This window comes from Styela clava, chromosome 1 (assembly GCF_964204865.1).
Source record: "Styela clava chromosome 1, kaStyClav1.hap1.2, whole genome shotgun sequence".
Classification (NCBI taxonomy): Eukaryota; Metazoa; Chordata; class Ascidiacea; order Stolidobranchia; family Styelidae; genus Styela; species Styela clava.
This window is the reverse complement of record NC_135250.1, coordinates 27,338,141-27,362,231: the sequence shown is the minus strand read 5'-3', so window position 1 is coordinate 27,362,231 and position 24,091 is coordinate 27,338,141. Positions and strand designations below refer to the sequence as shown.

General features: G+C 32.9%; 2 protein-coding genes across 2 annotated transcripts; both read left to right on the top strand.

The window, feature by feature from the left end:
* The first annotated feature begins 1,521 nt into the window (after nucleotides 1–1,521).
* Nucleotides 1,522–19,152, top strand: LOC144426847 (uncharacterized). Its single transcript, XM_078115766.1, has 12 exons — nucleotides 1,522–1,657; nucleotides 1,876–2,072; nucleotides 4,396–4,539; nucleotides 4,820–4,955; nucleotides 5,226–5,317; nucleotides 5,837–5,999; nucleotides 6,484–6,653; nucleotides 16,412–16,476; nucleotides 17,651–17,756; nucleotides 18,059–18,211; nucleotides 18,673–18,809; nucleotides 19,061–19,152. The coding sequence occupies exons 1-12, from the start codon at nucleotides 1,585–1,587 to the stop codon at nucleotides 19,110–19,112; spliced, it is 1,488 nt and encodes a 495-aa protein (XP_077971892.1). The 5' UTR covers nucleotides 1,522–1,584; the 3' UTR covers nucleotides 19,113–19,152.
* Nucleotides 19,153–19,175: 23 nt separating this feature from the next.
* LOC120334985 (intelectin-1-like) lies at nucleotides 19,176–20,637 on the top strand. Its single transcript, XM_078115107.1, has 4 exons — nucleotides 19,176–19,193; nucleotides 19,375–19,562; nucleotides 19,968–20,053; nucleotides 20,358–20,637. The coding sequence occupies exons 1-4, from the start codon at nucleotides 19,176–19,178 to the stop codon at nucleotides 20,459–20,461; spliced, it is 396 nt and encodes a 131-aa protein (XP_077971233.1). The 3' UTR covers nucleotides 20,462–20,637.
* Nucleotides 20,638–24,091: the final 3,454 nt, after the last annotated feature.

Here is a 24,091-nt window from a genome sequence, read left to right as displayed (position 1 = left end):
TTGTGTAGAAAATTTCGTTGAATTATTTCATTATAAAAGCCCTCTCTAGTGATTTTTTCCTTCAAAATTTGTGCCTTGCATATAATTTATAACGCTCATTGTTTTTCATAGGCATTGGTCTGGTATATACATATATTGATAAATATTTTCCTGTACATTACACAAAATAAATGAAGAAATTGGTGTCACTTATAGATGTAAAAACAAACTCAGTAATCACATACAAAGAATTTATACTTCGGGTTCGCTTCCTGATTGAAAAAGACTGCCTAATAATGGATTGATTTACATTTGCCTAGGACTAGGTTGCAGTGTGCAGTGTATTTTTATTTTTTCGTTTAAAATCGTTTTCTTTTGTTTTGTCACTTACTTTTTTCATTGAATAAGGTAACATGATTTTTTAATAAAATATACATTATATTTGCATTTTATATCTAATTTTAGCAGTCGCAGAAATTTTCAGTAAAGGGGTGGAGCAAAAATAGCTATTGTTACAGTTTGAAATTTCCTCTGAATCCTGGACATAAAACTTTATATTTTGCAAAAAATATTCTGTTTTAATCTAATGAATTGAAATGAATTTATGAGACATATTGGATCACTTTTATTGGATATTTGTACTTTGTGTTTATATATTTGAGCGTTAATCGATAGTTTCATAAATAAATAAAAACAACAGCTTTACTTCGTATATTAAATAATTTAATGCGAAGTATTTATGCCAATTCAAAAATGTATAACTCAAGTATGAGCAGTCCCAAATGTTTGCAGCGGGCAAATATTGTCTAGGAATGATTTAATCAACTTCCTATGTCATTGATACGGGTATGCCACTTCAGTGAACTTGAACTCTTCTAGTCTCAGATAAATTAATAAGGTATTAATCCAAATATATTCCAGCAACATTAGAATATGGATACTTTTATATTAAAATGAAATAATAGGACGTCATATCACAAAACGTAGACATTGTTGTGGTATCAGATTAAGTTCGTCCTACATGGCTTTTAAGGAAGTCAGCCCGACGTGGGCAAAGTAATTTGAATGCTTCAACATAAATTTATAATAACAGGTTCTATTGTTGCTTTTTGAAGACTAAGCATTAGATTATGATCTTCAGTTTTGTAGTGCTGTCTATAAGAGAAGTTCAGCCTTTTGGAGGAACGATAAAATTTGTACTATAACGTATACCAAAACATGATGGGCTTATGGCTGGCTTAAAATGATAACCAGGAATTTAATTTCAATTTGCCATTTACTAGATAGTATCGGGATTCAGAATCACTATTTAAAGTCCTACATCGGCATTTAATTCAAAATGGGGTTGGATTATCAACTTAAAAAATTTGTGCTGGCTTAGTGGCTGAAGCAACAGTTTTAATTTTTTTGGCATCGCTAATCCTATATTTTGAAAATTCCAGCTCTACTGCTTCACGCGATATTTAAGAGATTTGCTGGTCTATGCTGAAATATTGGTTCAATAGGTCAATAAAAAGTAATACTAAAACTAGACTGTTCAATTTTATTTTTAGTTACTCAGGTGAAGAATATGTCTAATTATTGAATGTACGATAAATTACAAAAATGCAGCGACACGGCGACGACGAAAACTATGAAAATCCATATGAGCATGCGATGAGATATGAGAATAATGAAGGTAAGTCGGCGCCAATGTGTTGATTGATTGGATTGGTATAGGCTTACTTTTTTACATAATGCTAGTTTATTGAATTTGCATGGTTTGGCATTAAAATATTTGAACATAATTAAAGTGAATATCATTGGCAAATCTGTGTTTTTCGATACATTTTATTTGCACACATGACCGACATTATTATTTCTGTAGTTATATTCTATTATCTCTCCCTGTTTCAGTTACAATGTCTTCAAGACCACTTCCTTCCATAAAATCACATGCTGATCCAAAAATCAAAATCAAAGGTCAAGAGAATTCCGCAGTCAAAAACCTTCCAAATATGAAAGCAATTCTGATACTTCTGATGGGGTTTGGATTGATTACTATTGCTTTGTTGGCTACTGTTCTAGTTCAACTGAATATCGCATTAACTAAGGTAAGCATTAGAAAAATATGAGCCGTATCCATAATATAAGTATGATACAATAAATGTTTGATACCTGAATCAAGAGACCAAACAAACACTTAAAGCTTAATAAAGATGCAACTTTCACAGATATTTGGCTGAAGTCATGAAGAGACACCAGCACAAATCGACATATTTTATTTTCAAATTAGATATTTTTGACAGGTCTTAAAATATTTCCTTAAGACAAGCTCTTACCACTACGCCTTACCACTACACCACATTTGTCATCAGTTCAAATGATTCACAAAGTAGAATATCATATTATTATTCAATATAAAATTATGTAAGCGTATACCATTTATGCCCGATGACGAGAGTATTTTTGCTATATTATATTTTTTATTGTCTTGATATTTTTATTTTTATCTATTGGACGAATACACTTCACCTGAGTTTCACACCTCAGTTTTTGAAAATTTGATAGCAACTTGTTGCAGACTATCGAAACTCAGAATTGTGATACTATTATTAACGAATAACAGCCAGTGTTGGGGCGGGTGCTAAATTTGACGCTAGAAAATATAGATATAAATAATTAATGTTGTCATGCAAACGCAAAACTTTGAATTTGGTAATATTACCAAAGTGACCACCGTCTTTCAAAAAGAACGTGTTCAGAGGCAAAGGTCCAAAAAAATGAATTTCAAAAGAGGTGGAGAACAGCTTTAAAGTTGACGGATTCAAAACTTAGAAGTTAAGGATCAAAACTAATATTATGAGTCTCAAGTGAAATATTGAATTTGGTTTTGTAAATTTTAGCAAAAATGGCAAGAAATGTATGGAACGAATGAGATTTGCAACCGTTTTTAACGAAGACGGTCTATTTTATTTTAAAAAAACTATTTGCATAAAATTGGTGTCTCAATGCTATTTGTGGTGTTGTATTTTTGACCAGCATATTATTACATACTGGATTATTCATGTTGTGAGTGGTAGCATTGCTAAACCAATAAATAATACGTCAATCAATCATGTTGTTTTGCTAATATATTATGTCATAGCGTAGGTTTGCTTACTGTATACAAAATACATACCTATTTATGCCCAATGACATTTTAAAAAATAAACTAGTATTTAGGTCCTATTTAGGTCCTCCAGGTTTTTCTGTATATTAGATTGCATGAATATAATTATAAATAATATCTGTGTGACACGTCATCAATATTTAGCAATCTGGCGAACTTTTGAAAAGTTTATACTATTGAAAATGGACGCTTGAAAATTGGCATAGATTTGAAAAATGGACTAGACAAAATATATAGACTTGACTTATTTTACAACTAATGGTAATTTGTTTTGTGATTTCATTCGAAAGGGACAAGTTAAAAAGTCAGAGGTAGAGGATTTGAGTAAAATTTTTATTTCCTTCCCTCATTTTCTAGAAAGTAATATTCAATACTAGATGGCAACGTATGTTGGACAAAAATGCAATTTAAAAATGCAATTTTAAGTAAAACAGACGGTCTTCTCCAATTTGTAATGATATATATACATAAATTTGCTGTGCGATGTTGTCACGATGTTTTTTATACGTAAATTGAATCAGAATAATATTACATGCTGCAATGTTTGTGTTGTGAGTGGTAGAGCTTCTAAACTCATTAAAACATTGAGCATTTATAACGTTGTGTTCCCAATGCATGATGTCATAAAGTAGGTTTGCTTAGTGGACACAAAAATGCGATTTCAATGATTTAGTTATTATGAATTGAGGCAATAATAATATTATTTTATTCTCTTCGCAGACAAAGTCCTATGTTTAAAATTATTTTTGAAATATTATCATGAACATAATGCTATCAGCAGTCATTGAATTGAAAAAATAATACTATTTTATTCATTCCATAGGCAAAGACATACGTCTTGTTCAAATTTTAACGTTATTTTCTAATTATCTTGTTTCTTGCAACTTATTTTGAGAATTTTCGAACAATGCATTTATTTTTCCCAATTAAAATCATCAAAGATATATCCATTGGCTGAACTTTAACGTACAAAGTAGGTATTTCATATCTATCATGAATTTAAATACCAGTTTGCATCTTTCAACATCATACATACATTATGTCAGTCGCTTGCACTAATACAAATTTATCTAATGTAGTTAATTGCAAATTCGTATTATTTCCGGTTTGAAACATCCTGGTCAATTTTAAATTTATTAGCGTATTCGATATGATTTTAGAAGATACTGGTCTGGCTAAAAATCCGACGCAAAATATCAGTGCGATTTCTATACAGCAAACACATATAGCTTTAGATAAAAGACTAGCATTTCATTTTCAATCAGACCAACACCTCAAACAGTTTGAACAGCAACAACCAACAACGCGTTACCCAATCACCTATATCATGTTACGAACTGAAGCAACTTGGAATCAAGATTGATGGCATATATTCCATAAAGCCTGAAAATGATTTTATGCAATTTCCGGTGAGCTTTTTAATTTGAAACCGAAAACAATATACAAGATGTTTATGTTGTCTGAGATCAATTGACATATTTTCGTAACGTGACGAATTATTTCATTTTATTCAAGTTTATTCAAACAAGCTCAAAAGCACTAAATCAACCACATCAACTTATTATTCCATTCTTCATGATTTCGGAGTGGGTAAAACTTTAAATCTAACTCGGAGCCATTCAAAAGTTTTACTCAGCTTTTGAGCTTTTGAATCCAGGTGTCACAATATTACTGTTTATTACTGTCTAGACATTCTGCGATATGGAAACAGATGGAGGTGGTTGGACACTTGTGGCTAGCGTGCACGAATCAGATATTACCCAAAAGTGTGACGCAAAAGATAGATGGGCAAGTTACGTACCGGAAAAGTATATTGCTGTTTCTGGTACGTGTCGTGTATTTTCTTTCATTAAAAATTTATTGTGATTGTACAATTTTGTCTTGTTTAAATCTTCAAATTGTCAAAGTATGCTTCCCAAATTCACATTGAAATCTTCAATGACTATAACCCAAACCAATAACTCATAACGCGTCGGCCGTCGCGCGGGTCACGTTCTGGAGCTTATATTATGGTCCCAGATTTGTAAAAAATTTGATACATAGCCCAACGGCCAAAAAATTGAATAATATTGTATGACCTTTTGCATGTTGACAGAAAAAACAAACTGGGAAAACAAGAAAGTTTTCGGCGAGGTTAGCAAATGCACGAAAGATGATTACAAAAATTCCGCCTACTACTCTTTGAACGTAAGAATGTCGTCTTAAACTAAGTAATGATTAAACAACATATGTATTTGAATGTTATGTAAGTAAGCCCAAGTAGTACATAACGAAATAATAATAATACTATTTTGATCTATTTTATTGTCTGTGGTTCTTAACTGAGTTAAATTTTTCTACTAGATTATAATTTTTAGCAAGTATTTGAAGAATTAAAAAAGTGGGTTGAACCCTTATTTGAAACTTTTGAAAAGAGGTAATTGAGCTATGGGAATCCTTTAAATAGATTTTTACTCCTTATTTTTTTACAATAAAAATGAATATCTTATCCTTATTTATCCTACACTATCTTTCAATTCTAATAATTCGTGCGTACCACGCTACATAGAATTACCTTATATTAATAGCAATAACCACGTGATGTTACACCAATATCAGCAACTAAACGAGAATATTCCTTCCAAAGATAATTGAATTGGTGGTGATACAACAATTTTGAGTTTCTTTAAAAGTCTTCATACCTTACTTTCATTATCTTAATTTTAGGCACACGACGTCATGGTCTGGCACGAACCATCCAACACCCCAACCGCGACTATGAAAAGAAAGGCGAGTTTCCGTTACAGAACAACGAATCATTTCTTACAAAACAATGGTGGGAATCTGAAAAAGATGTTTGAAGAAAGATATCCCTTAAAAGTTAATCCGGGTACGATTTATGTGACAAATTCTGCGACTAGATATATTAAGCCAGCTGGAGGCACAACAAATTTACCTGAATTGTGGTGTTTTTTATAGTACAGAATATTGAAAGTATCAAAATTATTCGTAAACAGCAACATCGTAGCTGTGTTTGTGCATTATCGAATTGTAAATAGGTGTGTATGTGCGTGTGAATGTGAATGTGTGACTCGATATAAAATAAAACATTTAGTTTCAGCATAAAGGCAATAAAAACTGCAGTTTGGTTTCAATTTTCAGTGATTGTAATTCCAATTGCTTAGCCACTTTTACTCGTTTTTGTTTTGTTTACTATTCGATACAATGTGTTTTAACCAACAATCATAATCGTATTGTACTTTTTTATTTAAAGTTTATTCATCGCGCTGCTGCTTAGCTTTTTCGTCTTTTCTCATTTATTCTATTTCAGTATTTAATTTTAGCGGGAGGTTTCTTTGTGATTGATTTTACAGGAAAATTCAAAAGGGTGATATTTAAGCGAAGCAAGTTGGTTTTAAATGCTCTAGAGAAGAATTCTGCAAGAATAAAAGCCAACATTCCAAATTGGTATACGTATACCGATACAGGAAATATCGGATACAGAATAGAAAACAGAGAAATGTACAATACATATGGCAACATGGTAAAGTTCAAGTTATACCTTGTCAAAGAACAAAGCCGGGTTAATTCTGCAAATTTTGAGTAGTAATGTCCATAAGTTAGTCATGTGATCACAACTGGCGTCTTACATGAAATCTAGAGCGGGGTTGAATTTTTATATGGTGTATTTTTATTTCTATATCCGCCCATGGATTTATCTGCGCTATTTAAAAACAGACAGGTATTATCTGAAAATCCCATTAGTCCTATTTTTATTTCATATGACAACAAAAAAATTCTCTATTACTCGGAGCTGGAGTAAACTGTTCTCAAAGTACCAATTCTAATTAGGCTTCCCGCTGCTTGTCAGCAGGGAACCTATTGTATTCCTGTGTTTTATTATTATAATTTATTATTATTATTAGGCTTCCCGCTGCTTGACAGCAGGGAAACCTATTGTATTCCTGTGTTTTATTATTATTAGGCTTCCCGCTGCTTGTCAGCAGGGAACCTATTGTATTCCTGTGTTTTATTATTATTATTTATTTATTATTATTATTATTATTATTTATTTATTTATTTTTATTATTTTTTTTTCAAATTGGTCCTACAAACTTGAAATTCACCTCAAATGTGCAGAAGTTCTCAGCTAGCAATAAAATGCAAATTTTATGCATGACTGACCACGCTTTCACGCTCCAGTGAGCAAAACGCGTCTTCAGTTTTTTTTGCGATTTCTCAAAATTGATACATGCTATTGGGTTGAAATTCATAACAATGATTAATGGACATGTTCCGGATACGATATGTCAAGGATACGCATGAGTGACCTCGGCGATACGCTCCAGTGAGCAATATAGGATTTTACATTTTCATCTTCTTCTCGAGAACGACACCACTCAGAGACTTGAAATTTACATCACATGCAGATAATAAGTCCCCCATGATAAATTGCAAATTTTATGCATGACTGACCACGCTACCACGCTCCAGTGAGCAAAACGCGTTTTCATTTTTTTTGCGATTTCTCAAAATTGATATATGCTATTGGGTTGAAATTCATAACAATGATTAATGGACATGTTCCGGATACGATATGTCAAGGATAAGCATGAGTGACCTCGGCGATACGCTCCAGTGAGCAATATAGGATTTTACATTTTCATCTTCTTCTCGAGAACGACACTACTCAGAGACTTGAAATTTACATCACATGCAGATAATAAGTCCCCCATCATAAATTGCAAATTTTATGCATGACTGACCACGCTTTCACGCTCCAGTGAGCAAAACGCGTCTTCAGTTTTTTTTACGCGGGAAGCCTGTTAAAGCTGCACGCAGCTCTAGTTATTATTTATTATTATATATTTTTATTATATTTTTTTCAAATTGGTCCTACAAACTTGAAATTCACCTCAAATGTGCAGAAGTTCTCAGCTAGCAATAAAATGAAAATTTTATGCATGACTGACCACGCTTTCACGCTCCAGTGAGCAAAACACGTCTTCAGTTTTTTTGCGATTTCTCAAAATTGATACATGCTATTGGGTTGAAATTCATAACAATGATTAATGGACATGTTCCGGATACGATATGTCAAGGATACGCATGAGTGACCTCGGCGATACGCTCCAGTGAGCAATATAGGATTTTACATTTTCATCTTCTTATCGAGAACGACACTACTCAAAGACTTGAAATTTACATCACATGCAGATAATAGGTCCCCCATCATAAATTGCAAATTGTATGCATGACTGACCACGCTTTCACGCTCCAGTGAGCAAAACGCGTCTTCAGTTTTTTTGCGATTTCTCAATATTGATACACGCTATTGGGTTGAAATTCATAACAATGATTAATGGACATGTTCCGGATACGATATGTCAAAGATACGCATGAGTGACCTCGGCGATACGCTCCAGTGAGCAATATAAGATTTTACATTTTCATCTTCTTCTCGAGAACGACACTACTTAGAGACTTGAAATTTACATCACATGCAGATAATAAGTCCCCCATCATAAATTGTAAATTTTATGCATGACTGACCACGCTTTCACGCTCCAGTGAACAAAACGCGTTTTCAGTTTTATTGCGATTTCTCAAAATTGATACATGCTATTGGGTTGAAATTCATAACAATAATTAATGGACATGTTCCGCATACGACATATCAAGGATACGCATGAGTGACCTCGGCGATACGCTCCAGTGAGCATTATAGGATTTTACATTTTCATCTTCTTCTCGAGAACGACACTACTTAGAAACATGAAATTTACATCACATGCAGATAATAAGTCCCCCATCATAATCTGCAAATTTTATGCATGACTGACCAAGATTTTACGCTCCAGTGAGCAAAACGCGTCTTCAGCTTTTTTTACGCGGGAAGCCTGTTAAAGCTGCACGCAGCTCTAGTTAGGCTTCCCGCTGCTTGTCAGCAGGGAACCTATTGTATTCCTGTGTTTTATTATTATTATTTATTTATTATTATTATTATTATTATTTATTTATTTATTTTTATTATTTTTTTTTCAAATTGGTCCTACAAACTTGAAATTCACCTCAAATGTGCAGAAGTTCTCAGCTAGCAATAAAATGCAAATTTTATGCATGACTGACCACGCTTTCACGCTCCAGTGAGCAAAACGCGTCTTCAGTTTTTTTTGCGATTTCTCAAAATTGATACATGCTATTGGGTTGAAATTCATAACAATGATTAATGGACATGTTCCGGATACGATATGTCAAGGATACGCATGAGTGACCTCGGCGATACGCTCCAGTGAGCAATATAGGATTTTACATTTTCATCTTCTTCTCGAGAACGACACCACTCAGAGACTTGAAATTTACATCACATGCAGATAATAAGTCCCCCATGATAAATTGCAAATTTTATGCATGACTGACCACGCTACCACGCTCCAGTGAGCAAAACGCGTTTTCATTTTTTTTGCGATTTCTGAAAATTGATATATGCTATTGGGTTGAAATTCATAACAATGATTAATGGACATGTTCCGGATACGATATGTCAAGGATAAGCATGAGTGACCTCGGCGATACGCTCCAGTGAGCAATATAGGATTTTACATTTTCATCTTCTTCTCGAGAACGACACTACTCAGAGACTTGAAATTTACATCACATGCAGATAATAAGTCCCCCATCATAAATTGCAAATTTTATGCATGACTGACCACGCTTTCACGCTCCAGTGAGCAAAACGCGTCTTCAGTTTTTTTTACGCGGGAAGCCTGTTAAAGCTGCACGCAGCTCTAGTTATTATTTATTTTTTAATATTTTTTTTTCAAATTGGTCCTACAAACTTGAAATTCACCTCAAATGTGCAGAAGTTCTCAGCTAGCAATAAAATGCAAATTTTATGCATGACTGACCACGCTTTCACGCTCCAGTGAGCAAAACGCGTTTTCAGTTTTTTTGCGATTTCTAAAAATTGATACATGCTATTGGGTTGAAATTCATAACAATGATTAATGGACATGTTCCGGATACGAAATGTCGAGAATACGCATGAGTGACCTCGGCGATACGCTCCAGTGAGCAATATAGGATTTTACATTTTCATCTTCTTCTCGAGAACGACACTACTTAGAGACTTGAAATTTACAACACATGCAGATAATAAGTCCCCCATCATAAATTGCAAATTTTATGCATGACTGACCTTGCTTTCACGCTCCAGTGAGCAAAACGCGTCTTCAGTTTTTTTGCGATTTCTCAAAATTGATACATGCTATTGGGTTGAAATTCATAACAATGATTAATGGACATGTTCCGGATACGATATGTCGAGGATACGCATGAGTGACCCCGGCGATACGTTCCAGTGAGCAATATAGGATTTTACATTTTCATCTTTTTCTCGAGAATGACACTACTTAGAGACTTGAAATTTACATCACATGCAGATAATAAGTCCACCATCATAAATTGCAAATTTTATGCATGAATGACCACGCTTTCACGCTCCAGTGAGCAAAACGCGTCTTCAGTTTTTTTTACGCGGGAAGCCTGTTAAAGCTGCACGCAGCTCTAGTTATTATTAGGCTTCCCGCTGCTTGTCAGCAGGGAACCTATTGTATTCCTGTGTTTTATTAGGCTTCCCGCTGCTTGTCAGCAGGGAACCTATAGTATTCCTGTGTTTTATTATTATTATTATTTATTTATTATTATTATTATTTATTTATTATTATTATTATTATTATTTATTTTTATTATTTTTTTTTCAAATTGGTCCTACAAACTTGAAATTCACCTCAAATGTGCAGAAGTTCTCAGCTAGCAATAAAATGCAAATTTTATGCATGAATGACCACGCTTTCACGCTCCAGTGAGCAAAACGCGTCTTCAGTTTTTTTTACGCGGGAAGCCTGTTAAAGCTGCACGCAGCTCTAGTTATTATTAGGCTTCCCGCTGCTTGTCAGCAGGGAACCTATTGTATTCCTGTGTTTTATTAGGCTTCCCGCTGCTTGTCAGCAGGGAACCTATAGTATTCCTGTGTTTTATTATTATTATTATTTATTTATTATTATTATTATTTATTTATTATTATTATTATTATTATTTATTTTTATTATTTTTTTTTCAAATTGGTCCTACAAACTTGAAATTCACCTCAAATGTGCAGAAGTTCTCAGCTAGCAATAAAATGCAAATTTTATGCATGACTGACCACGCTTTCACGCTCCAGTGAGCAAAACGCGTTTTCAGTTTTTTTGCGATTTCTCAAAATTGATACATGTTATTGGGTTGCAATTCATAACAATGATTAATGGACATGTTCCGGATACGACATATCAAGGATACGCATGAGTGACCTCGGCGATACGCTGCAGTGAGCAATATAGGATTTTACATTTTCATCTTCTTCTCGAGAACGACACTACTTAGAGACTTGAAATTTACATCACATGCAGATAATAAGACCCATCATAAATTGCAAATTTTGTGCATGACTGACCAAGCTTTCACGCTCCAGTGAGCAAAACGCGTTTTCAGTTTTTTTGCAATTTCTCAAAATTGATACATGGTATTGGGTTGAAATTCATAACAATGATTAATGGACATGTTCCGGATACGATATGTCAAGGATATGCATGAGTGACCTCGGCGATACGCTCCAGTGAGCAATATAGGATTTGACATTTTCATCTTCTTCTCGAGAACGACACTACTTAGAGACTTGAAATTAACATCACAGGCAGATAATAAGTCCCCGATCATAATTTGCAAATTTTATGCATGACTGACCACGCTTTCACGCTCCAGTGAGCAAAACGCGTCTTCAGTTTTTTTGCGATTGCTCAAAATTGATACATGCTATTGGGTTGAAATACATGACAATGATTAATGGACATGTTCCGGATACGATATGTCAAGGATACGCTTGAGTGATCTTGGCGATACGCTCCAGTGAGCAATATAGGTTTTTACATTTTTATCTACTTCTCGAGAACGACACTACTTAGAGACTTGAAATTTACATCACATGCAGATAATAAGTCCCCCATCATAAATTGCAAATTTTATGCATGAATGACCACGCTTTCACGCTCCAGTGAGCAAAACGCGTCTTCAGTTTTTTTTACGCGGGAAGCCTGTTAAAGCTGCACGCAGCTCTAGTTATTATTAGGCTTCCCGCTGCTTGTCAGCAGGGAACCTATTGTATTCCTGTGTTTTATTAGGCTTCCCGCTGCTTGTCAGCAGGGAACCTATAGTATTCCTGTGTTTTATTATTATTATTATTTATTTATTATTATTATTATTTATTTATTATTATTATTATTATTATTTATTTTTATTATTTTTTTTTCAAATTGGTCCTACAAACTTGAAATTCACCTCAAATGTGCAGAAGTTCTCAGCTAGCAATAAAATGCAAATTTTATGCATGAATAACCACGCTTTCACGCTCCAGTGAGCAAAACGCGTCTTCAGTTTTTTTTACGCGGGAAGCCTGTTAAAGCTGCACGCAGCTCTAGTTATTATTAGGCTTCCCGCTGCTTGTCAGCAGGGAACCTATTGTATTCCTGTGTTTTATTAGGCTTCCCGCTGCTTGTCAGCAGGGAACCTATAGTATTCCTGTGTTTTATTATTATTATTATTTATTTATTATTATTATTATTTATTTATTATTATTATTATTATTATTTATTTTTATTATTTTTTTTTCAAATTGGTCCTACAAACTTGAAATTCACCTCAAATGTGCAGAAGTTCTCAGCTAGCAATAAAATGCAAATTTTATGCATGACTGACCACGCTTTCACGCTCCAGTGAGCAAAACGCGTTTTCAGTTTTTTTGCGATTTCTCAAAATTGATACATGTTATTGGGTTGCAATTCATAACAATGATTAATGGACATGTTCCGGATACGACATATCAAGGATACGCATGAGTGACCTCGGCGATACGCTGCAGTGAGCAATATAGGATTTTACATTTTCATCTTCTTCTCGAGAACGACACTACTTAGAGACTTGAAATTTACATCACATGCAGATAATAAGACCCCATCATAAATTGCAAATTTTGTGCATGACTGACCAAGCTTTCACGCTCCAGTGAGCAAAACGCGTTTTCAGTTTTTTTGCAATTTCTCAAAATTGATACATGGTATTGGGTTGAAATTCATAACAATGATTAATGGACATGTTCCGGATACGATATGTCAAGGATATGCATGAGTGACCTCGGCGATACGCTCCAGTGAGCAATATAGGATTTGACATTTTCATCTTCTTCTCGAGAACGACACTACTTAGAGACTTGAAATTTACATCACAGGCAGATAATAAGTCCCCGATCATAATTTGCAAATTTTATGCATGACTGACCACGCTTTCACGCTCCAGTGAGCAAAACGCGTCTTCAGTTTTTTTGCGATTGCTCAAAATTGATACATGCTATTGGGTTGAAATACATGACAATGATTAATGGACATGTTCCGGATACGATATGTCAAGGATACGCTTGAGTGATCTTGGCGATACGCTCCAGTGAGCAATATAGGTTTTTACATTTTTATCTACTTCTCGAGAACGACACTACTTAGAGACTTGAAATTTACATCACATGCAGATAATAAGTCCCCCATCATAAATTGCAAATTTTATGCATGACTGACCACGCCTTCACGCTCCAGTGAGCAAAACGCGTCTTCAGTTTTTTTTTACGCTGGAAGCCTGTTAAAGCTGCACGCAGCTCTAGTTATTATTAGGTTTCCCGCTGCTTGTCAGCAGGGAACCTATTGTATTCCTGTGTTTTATTATTAGGCTTCCCGCTGCTTGTCAGCAGGGAACCTATTGTATTCCTGTGTTTTATTATTATTATTATTATTAGGCTTCCCGCTGCTTGTCAGCAGGGAACCTATTGTATTCCTGTGTTTTATTATTATTATTATTTATTTATTATTATCATTATTTATTTATTATTATTATTATTTATTTATTATTATTATTTATTTTTATTATTTTTTTTCCAAATTGGTCCTACAAACTTGAAATTCACCTCAAATGTGCAGCAGTTCTCAGCTAGCAATAAAATGCAAATTTTATGCATGACTGACCACGCTTTCACGCTCCAGTGAGCAAAACGCGTCTTCAGTTTTTTTGCGATTTCTCAAAATTGATCCATGCTATTGGGTTGAAATTCATAACAATGATTAATGGACATGTTCCCGATACAATATGTCAAGGATACGCATGAGTGACCTCGGCGATACGCTCCAGTGAGCAATATAGGATTTTACATTTTCATCTTCTTCTCGAGAACGACACTACTTAGAGACTTGAAATTTACATCACATGCAGATAATAAGTCCCCCATCATAAATTGCAAATTTTATGCATGACTGACCACGTTTTCACGCTCCAGTGAGCAAAACGCGTCTTCAGTTTTTTTACGTGGGAAGCCTGTTAAAGCTGCACGCAGCTCTAGTTATTATTTATTTTTATTATTTTTTTTTTCAAATTGGTCCTACAAACTTGAAATTCACCTCAAATGTGCAGAAGTTCTCAGCTAGCAATAAATTGCAAATTTTATGCATGACTGACCACGCTTTCACGCTCCAGTGAGCAAAACGCGTCTTCAGTTTTTTTGCGATTTCTCAAAATTGATACATGCTATTGGGTTGAAATTCATAACAATGATTATTGAACATGTTCCGGATACGATATGTCAAGGATACGCATGAGTGACCACGGCGATACGCTCCAGTGAGCAATATAGGATTTTACATTTTCATCTTCTTCTCGAGAACGACACTACTTAGAGACTTGAAATTTGAATCACATGCGGATAATAAGTCCCCCATCATAAATTGCAAATTTTATGCATGACTGACCACGCTTTCACGCTCCAGTGAGCAAAACGCGTCTTAAGTTTTTTTGCGATTTCTCAAAATTGATACATGCTATTGGGTTGAAATTCATAACAATGATTAATGGACATGTTCCGGATACGATATGTCAAGGATACGCATGAGTGACCTCGGCGATACGCTCCAGTGAGCAATATAGGATTTTACATTTTCATCTTCTCCTCGAGAACGACACTACTTAGAGACTTGAAATTTACATCACATGCAGATAATAAGTCCCCCATCATAAATTGCAAATTTTATGCATGACTGACCACGCTTTCACGCTCCAGTGAGCAAAACGCGTCTTCAGTTTTTTTTACGCGGGAAGCCTGTTAAAGCTGCACGCAGCTCTAGTTATTATTATTATTTATTTATTATTATTTATTTATTTTTATTATTTTTTTTTCAAATTGGTCCTACAAACTTGAAATTCACCTCAAATGTGCAGAAGTTTTCAGCTAGCAATAAAATGCAAATTTTATGCATGACTGACACGCTTTCACGCTCCAGTGAGCAAAACGCGTCTTCAGTTTTTTTGCGATTTCTCAAAATTGATACATGCTATTGGGTTGAAATTCATAACAATGATTAATGGACATGTTCCGGATACGATATGTCAAGGATACGCAAGAGTGACCTCGGCGATACGCTCCAGTGAGCAATATTGGATTTTACATTTTTATCTTCTTCTCGAGAACGACACTACTTAGAGACTTGAAATTTACATCACATGCAGATAATAGGTCTCTCATCATAAATTGCAAATTTTATGCATGACTGACCACGCTACCACGCTCCAGTGAGCAAAACGCGTTTTCAGTTTTTTTTGCAATTTCTCAAAATTGATACATGCTATTTGGTTGAAATTCATACCAATGATTAATGGACATGTTCCGGATACGATATGTCAAGGATACGCATGAGTGACCTCGGCGATACGCTCCAGTGAGCAATATAGGATTTTACATTTTCATCTTCTTCTCGAGAACGACACTACTTAGAGACTTGAAATTTACATCACATGCAGATAATAAGTCCCCCATCATAAATTGCAAATTTTATGCATGACTGACCCTGCTTTCAGGCTCCAGTGTGCAAAACGCGTCTTCAGTTTTTTTTACGCGGGAAGCCTGTTAAAGCTGCACGCAGCTCTAGTTTTTCTTAGAATTTAAATTTTCTTAGAAGACAATTCACCGATGAACGCTCGTATTACGACTTGAACTGTTCATGAACATTTTTAGTAATTTTTGATAACTCATGAGAAAGCTACTAGCAGTTTGAAGCTTTCCCAAATTTTTGAACTTTGCTGACCAGCATTGTGTTAGGGTTCACTAAAAATATTTGCATATTTTACGAAAATGAGTTAAAATTTTGAAAATATCAGATTTTTTTATGTATATTGCAGATTCAATTTGGTAATTCAAGAACTACTAAAGGCTATCTAAATTACGAAACAAATTATCATGACGAGTGAGTGTAATGCATTTGATTTGAGTTTTACATTTCATTTCCATATATGCATTTTACTTTGAAACTTCGGTTTATTTTAAAGCTCTTATTTTCATGGGTTTTCAAATTTTCTCCTAATTCTACGGAGCAGTTGTATATATATCAAATTTTGCTATATCCGAAAAATTATGTCAACAATAGATTGTGTGCTTATGAACTACCGAACGGCTTGTAAGCGAGCATGTTGCGTCCACTAGAGTGACTAGAAGATGCATGAGCATTTTTGCCGATCGAGCGGAAATGTCTAAAATTTAAGGACTGGTTCAAAGGGAAATGAATGTGAAAACGTCGAAAGTTGCGGCTTTCAATAATTTTTTGAAGACTATCATTTATAACCTCAACGTCCGTATGTAAATTTGTAATATACGTATAGATGTTTTGAACATATCGCTGATGATATTTCAGTGTGAAAAATATATGCATTTTGAACCTAATATTAACAATTATCCTCAACAAATTATTCATCACAAAACTGAGATATGTCCTTGGCTATTTTTATTTTAAGCAAGAACCATATTGCTATAAAAACTGACAGTAGTGCGAGGAGTCTATGCGTCTTTTAATGGACCCGTTATCTGAATAAAGAGCTTTTACTAAAAACTGCTTATTAGTCCCATCGCCGCACTAATTTACGCCTGTAGCGGTAAGATCACAGTTAAACAGAGATGCTGGACTAGTCTGGCGTCACGTCAATACCACATGGTGACGCCTCATTTATGAAAATAGCAACGTCGACTTGGAACTCAATAGAATAAAAACAATAGCATTGTAGAGCTTAAATCATTTTGAATTAATGAAAATTTGAAAAAATAAGCCCATAACTTCTGGAGGGCATGATTTCATGAAACAAAAATACATTTTATCAAAACGTACCATTTGTGGACTGATAATAATAATTTTTACTACTCAAGATATGTCCTGCAGTTGGAACACTTGGGGCACAAAATCGGTTTGTTATAACGAATAAGTTAGTAGATTTACATAGCTAAATTGAAATATCTATATTTTATTGTAAAATTAACATTCTAAATGAGTTTCTATACGTTTTGAGTGAGAAAGTACACTTGCAAAAACACTTTTATTTAATTACTTTTTACTCACCTATTTGCAACATTTGCAACTTTGATATTTCTAGAACGTCTTGGGGACATACAATAGTTCGCATGAAAGTATCGCAGCCTTTCATATTGGTTTCTGCAATATCAAACGAAAATTCTTTCAGTCAATACTTCTACATTAGGGTAAGTTTAAATGCAAACTTTAGAAAAAATTCTGAATCGGATTGCTATAGACACACTAAGCAGAAATACAGGAACGCGTCGTACTTGAGATACGAAATTCCGAATGAAGTTTTGTTTAATAAACTGTGATATTGATGATGTTGTGGATTTTAATGAGACAGAAACCTGTTACTGCTGGGCAGCAGTAAAGAATATTAAATTAATTATTCGATTGAAGAAAACATGATTTACCTATCTACGCTATATTTATTATCATCAGCAATGGTCTTCAGCTTCATCTTATGTAGATTATGTTCATTCAGGTTACCGACCATCGCCACGCAGGTGACACTATCGAACTGATGCAAAATAACAGAACAAACGGGAATTACAAATTGCAATACAAAGCTGTGCAGTTTAGCCAACCTTCTTATGCCACTGTTTGCGGGTTCTATTTTATAATAAGCAACGAAAAAGTAAGTGTCCAATTATTTCTTAATTTATTTACTTCATAATATTTATGTATAAATATAGGATATTAAATGTATTGATTCAAATATATATTTTTAATGATTTTTATATATCGAATTATATATCGAATAGGAGTTTAAACTTACATGCATTTATATTTGGCAATCGACTAAAATATTACTTGAATCTAATAATAATACTCATAATACTTTCACCCTGGTGTTGACAGAACGATTTGAATATTTCCTGAAGTATTTAATTTGCCTTTTCATTTTCTTTGTTGTAATCACTGCACGCAATCAATTCAAGTTGTAAATGTTTGAATTTTATGTTTTCAAACTGTTTAATACAAAAAGTTATAATAGGGCATGATACTATTATAGTTCTCGAATCTCAATGCAGTATTACGTCTGCTGGGCATGGGAGCTTTATATTTATTTAAATATATATATATATATATTTCTAGGATTGGATGTCCAGGCTCCCGACATCATTTGAAAGAACTAATCACTTTTCAACATCGAGTTCTACATATCGATATAACCGATTTCAAGTTTACGGAAGTCCATCCAACATTGTAATGGGATACATGCTCCTTACAAGGTTTTTAAGTTTAACTAAAATACTTTTTAATGATGCTTTTAAAACATTTTTAAACCTTAAAACTGAAAAAATTAAAAACAATATTAGAAATAGATAATTTGCTACAATCATGTAAATTTTTGTTAAAGATTTTAAGTCGTATTCTGCCAAGGTTATGATAACGATAATCAAAGGAATAGCTAACTCTAAGAATTAATTATTAGCAAAGTTTTTATTGTGGGTGTTCTTGACCAACCGAATTTGTTTTTCAGAACTAAAGGAAGAAAAATAACTGTATCACAAGCCGATTGTGTTGCGGATTAGATTATTCAAGCTGTTGCATCCATTCATAATCTTTTTCAAGGTAACATTTGCTTCTATTTATTCATGAAGTCTCAACAACACGTCAGTGGCGAGGGATATATAGATAATACAAATTTGCCATTTCGCAATGATGTTGTCCAGCTCTCAACAAATATAGACTAATTTTCTAGACACTGTTTCAACCCAAATACGACATAATAAAGGCAATGTATTTTCATGCAAAATTTCAAGCTCTCGACAATGTTCAAAAATTGTAATAAAGGTTGTTGCTATTTCAGAAAAACCTGAGGTCCAAGGACTTGATGCTCCGGTAACATTCGACAAAGGAAGCACCGATGCGATTCTAGAAACTATTCCAACAAACTTCAGGTCGACAGTTGAAGCTGGTTATTTGGAGTTTCAAGCGTACAATCTGACTGGTTATCCAAATGCAATGTGCCCAGGCATCAAGTGAGTATCTTTGAATTAATAGGGTTAATGGGCCTAATATAACATGAAGTTTTTGTTTTATATTTTTACTGCTTTAAACGTCAAGAAATCTAGTATAACTTTTGTTTTAATATTCGAAAAAATAAAGATTTGAGATTTGCAATTAAAAAAGTGATTAGAAATACAAAAGTCGAGGTCAAATTTAAATGATGTTTTGAAATTTTTGTTTTAATACGTCGATTGCATTTTGTATAAAAAAAGATGTTTGGAATTTAGTGTTGTAATATATAGAATATAGATAAAGAATTCACGACAATCTATTAGAAATAACGAATCAACTTTGATTAATTTGCGATGTTTTATTGAACTGAAAAACTGATCGAAGTTTTTTAAAAGATTGAAATTTACCATCAATTATTTTTTCAGAGTGAAATCATTCTGGCCAGAATATGTTTGCATTGGTGGAATATCGGAACAAATTGAAGATGAAGGAACTTGTGGGGATTTTGCAGGTGTTTAAATCTTTGTATTTCAAATAGATATTCAAACGCTCAACGAGTGTTATGGCTAATTACAGAATGAATTATTCGTATGCTACTACGTATCAAAAAGTATAAATAAAAACTTTAAAACTTCAATAAATACAACAGAAGTTAACAAAAAACAGGCTAGTTCACAATTGATGGTAAAAATCTCGAAGTATAAATTCCAACTGGGAAATATTAAACATTTTTTATATATAAGGATTGATCTGTGTGTGTTTGTGTTGATAACTATCATTGCCGTTGCATTAAAGAAATGTCTTCCATTTATCAGGTTGGGCCGGTAAAAGCAAGGATGTCGTTAATCGTGAATATGCAAGTGGGAATGCTCACTCCCAAAAAGACATCTCTTCTACCATTCTCATATTTTATCGTTAAGTTGACAAAGTGCAATTTTTTATGCTCTTTGTGATATTATGCAAATTATTATTCACCCGTCATTTATTGAATTTCTTTTTACCTTCTTATATCTGCATTGCTTATTAAAATTAAAATATCACAAAATAATTTAAAGCAGCTATTTGGGAAATTCTTAAATTAATATAGAAAAAAAATATACGTTGCTCACACGATGTTATGACATCATCATAGCTTTATCGGTAATAGTGAATATATCTTACTTACAATGCATTGTCGTTCCTGTATTTTGTATTTTCCTGTATCCTGTTCCTGTATTTTTCTTTGAAGTTTTGAGTTACGCCGAGTGGGCCAGAAGTAGAGTAACAGTTATGTAATATTATTATAAATTCCGATATTTAAAACTAAATTCTCATATCCTAAATTGACATAATTTTCCCTATTTCTGCTTCTAGAATATTGTGTAAAATAATATATTATACGTAATTTATTCAACGTTTTTTGTTTTCTTTATCTCATTTCCTAAATTGACATAAATTTTCCCTACTTCTGCTGCTAGAATATTGTGTAAAATAATATATTATTTTATTATTATTTAAACGTTTTTTTTTTCTTTAATTGACTTTGATTATTTGAATGACAAAACGCGAAAGAGAACTTAAAATAGCTTTATGCGAAATCTGATAATAAATAAAAACTAGAAAAAATTATTTGATCACCAATATGATTAAACGATGACAAAATAATGTTATTAAAAATTTATCTTTAATAGTAAATATATCTCATTAATAATGAAGAGTCCATAAGTCATACTTCTTGTTTTTAAATTTAACTACTGAGAGCATTTTTTGAGATATTGAATATAATGATATTATGCTATTTTAGCTTTCATTAAATTTATTAAATCTCATGTTCTACTGCTAAATTGAAGTAATGCATTTCTATTATAGCACCTGTAAACTATTAAATGTTTCTTGCTTCCTTATATTTAATATTTTGTAAATTATAAATCATAAAATTACCAAAAAGGCTAGGTGGGTTATTCGAAATTCTTTAAAAGGATTGAAATAAAAGGATTAGTAAATTTTCTCGGAAATATGGTTTCACAATGACAAGATGATGTTATGACACCATCATACTTTCAACACAAATAGTAATTATGTTTTATTTACATGATTTTTATTTGCACGTCGAAGAGTCGAACTTTTAAATTTATATGTAGAATTATTTCTATGATTTTAAATAATTTGATCTAAATTTGATTAAATTGAGCTTACGCTATAAATTAATTGAACTCCGTACCTTGATTTTGTCATTTCGAAATTTTCTTCGTGAATATATTGTATAGTGATAATTGTTTGAGCTCCATCTTCCAATACTTACTAGTTTTATTATATACTATACTATTATCATTCTTTAATTTCTATACTATCTATGATAATGATAAATAAATATATAATAAATTAAATTAATATCAAATAGGTTATTTTAAGAATTCCAACACTCACTAATTTGGAAAATTGTTGGAATTGAAAAACGCTACCTAATTCCAAAAAGAGGCAAATTTGAGTAAACTCTTTGTGTGTAACCTGTTAATTTTCATTTTGCAGTGACAAAACTATTATTTTTCATTTTTATCAATTTAACATAAGAATTCGTTTGCAAATTATTTCCTTCTTAAATATTTTCACGTAAAATAAAATTCATTACTTCTGAATTACGTTGTGTTTTCAAGTATATACATTATACACTGAAGTTAAGATCATTGCATAACTTTTAGGGCATATTAACGTCAGCGATCCAGACCAAAACAGCTGCATTAACGATTATATTCTTTACGTGACAGGATTTGTTTTGAGACACTAAATTATATGATCTAACAAGGATATAATTCACAATCACTCGTTTAATGAGCCTATTATTGATTATACTTAGACAAATGGCAACAAAACGTAAAAAATTTGATGCTGAGTGCAAATAGTTTGACCCTACCTACCCAACCGGTCGCTCTGGGGCCATTTTACATGGGTTATTTTTTTTTTGTCAATCATTGGGCCCTAAAGCTTTACTCGTGGCTTTTTAATAGCGTGTGCTAGAGTTCTATTCAGCAATATATGTTCAAAACGCATTTCTCTGAAAATATTCTTTCTATACGCAAATATTTTTACCTACAAAGATCTAAAATACTAAGTAAAGTTAAATGACAACCGATGAATGCATTGATTGTATATTATAGAGTCAACTCAAAATGATAATAAATAAATGAGAAAAAAATCCCAATATATGTGCATCATTGTTTTTTATCGATTCAGCTATTCAGCAAGATTTGAACAAAAATGTAGCAATTAAAATTTTACCATTCGATAAAAAAATTCAAAATTGTCATTCAAGGTTTAAGCATCATTTAGTTTTCGTAATTTTACTAGCTATTTGTATATTTTCGTGATTCAGAAATTTAGGAATAATTTTTAAATAACATAATAATTATTTGTTTTATTAAAAGAATAATATTTATGTTAAAACAATCAGAAATCAATCTCGAAATAGTTGTGATGAACAAAGCCACAAAAATAGTCATTCCTTAAATAAGCATTTTGCTTCAAAATAAACATGTGGCCACAACGAACGCCGGAAAACACCAACTAGCTCATCGATAAAAGATAAGAATAACCAAAGAGATGTCAGCACTTGAGTGAGCATGTCCACTCGGTTTGTCTTCTTGAAGATTGTCGTCTCGCTTTCCAGCCCATCCTAAAATAAAACAAATCTATGAATATTAAGTCTCGTAACATTATCGATACTTGATAAATGATGATTGTTTTGTTAGAGTATTCTGAGTTATGGTCGGCGAATAACAAGCTGAAGCAATAAAATGTTTTAAATTTTCAGTCATTATAACTCAGGCTATTTTTTCAAAAACTCGATGAGTATACTTAGACTTTTTATATATAAAAAGTTATTTGAAGGATACGAAGATAAATATTAAAACATGAAGGACAATATAAATTATTGAAGGTTATTTTTCAATGTTTAAAAATAAAAAAATATGTTAAATAAAGCATTGATGGCATTGCCAACCAACTCACCAGCAAAGTCCCCACAAGTTCCATATTGTTCCAAGCCATCAGACATTCCCCCGATACAAATATAATCAGAATCGAAGGATCTCATTCTGAAACAAGGCAAATAAATTCAATGAATGGACAAGTCATCATTTCAAATATAAATAGTAATTACTGCATTTGACTTATTATTCAATAAGGCAAAGTTATATTGGATTTCTGATATTAAACCTAGTGTTAACGTTGGATAAGTACCGCAAATCATTCCTAGGAAGCATTTTAGTATGAGCCTTCCATGATATCGTTCAAAAATAAATTGCAGTAATTGCGATAGGTAACGACAAATACTTAATCAGGGGTATCGGAGTGCATGAAAGTTTATATCCGATTATAACTTTCAGTATCGAAAAGTAATACTTCGACTCATACCTCGGGACTTGAAACTTTTGCTAAAATCGTCCACAGTTGCCAATTTCAAATCTAAATCTCAGCTACAAAATTGACAATAAAAAACCCGCCGAACTTTTTTACGAAGAGATAAACAAATAAATCTACTTTATTTCAAAATCACTCCATCTTAAATACCTTA

Coding starts and splice junctions, on each gene's coding strand:
- LOC120334985 (XM_078115107.1), top strand. Junction 19,563..19,967: donor GCAATGTGCCCAGGCATCAA/GTGAGTATCTTT, acceptor TTATTTTTTCAG/AGTGAAATCATTCTGGCCAG. Junction 20,054..20,357: donor AACTTGTGGGGATTTTGCAG/GTGTTTAAATCT, acceptor TCCATTTATCAG/GTTGGGCCGGTAAAAGCAAG.
- LOC144426847 (XM_078115766.1), top strand. CDS start 1,585: ATGCAGCGACACGGCGACGACGAAAACTATGAAAATCCATATGAGCAT. Junction 4,956..5,225: donor AAAGTATATTGCTGTTTCTG/GTACGTGTCGTG, acceptor GCATGTTGACAG/AAAAAACAAACTGGGAAAAC. Junction 5,318..5,836: donor CCGCCTACTACTCTTTGAAC/GTAAGAATGTCG, acceptor TCTTAATTTTAG/GCACACGACGTCATGGTCTG.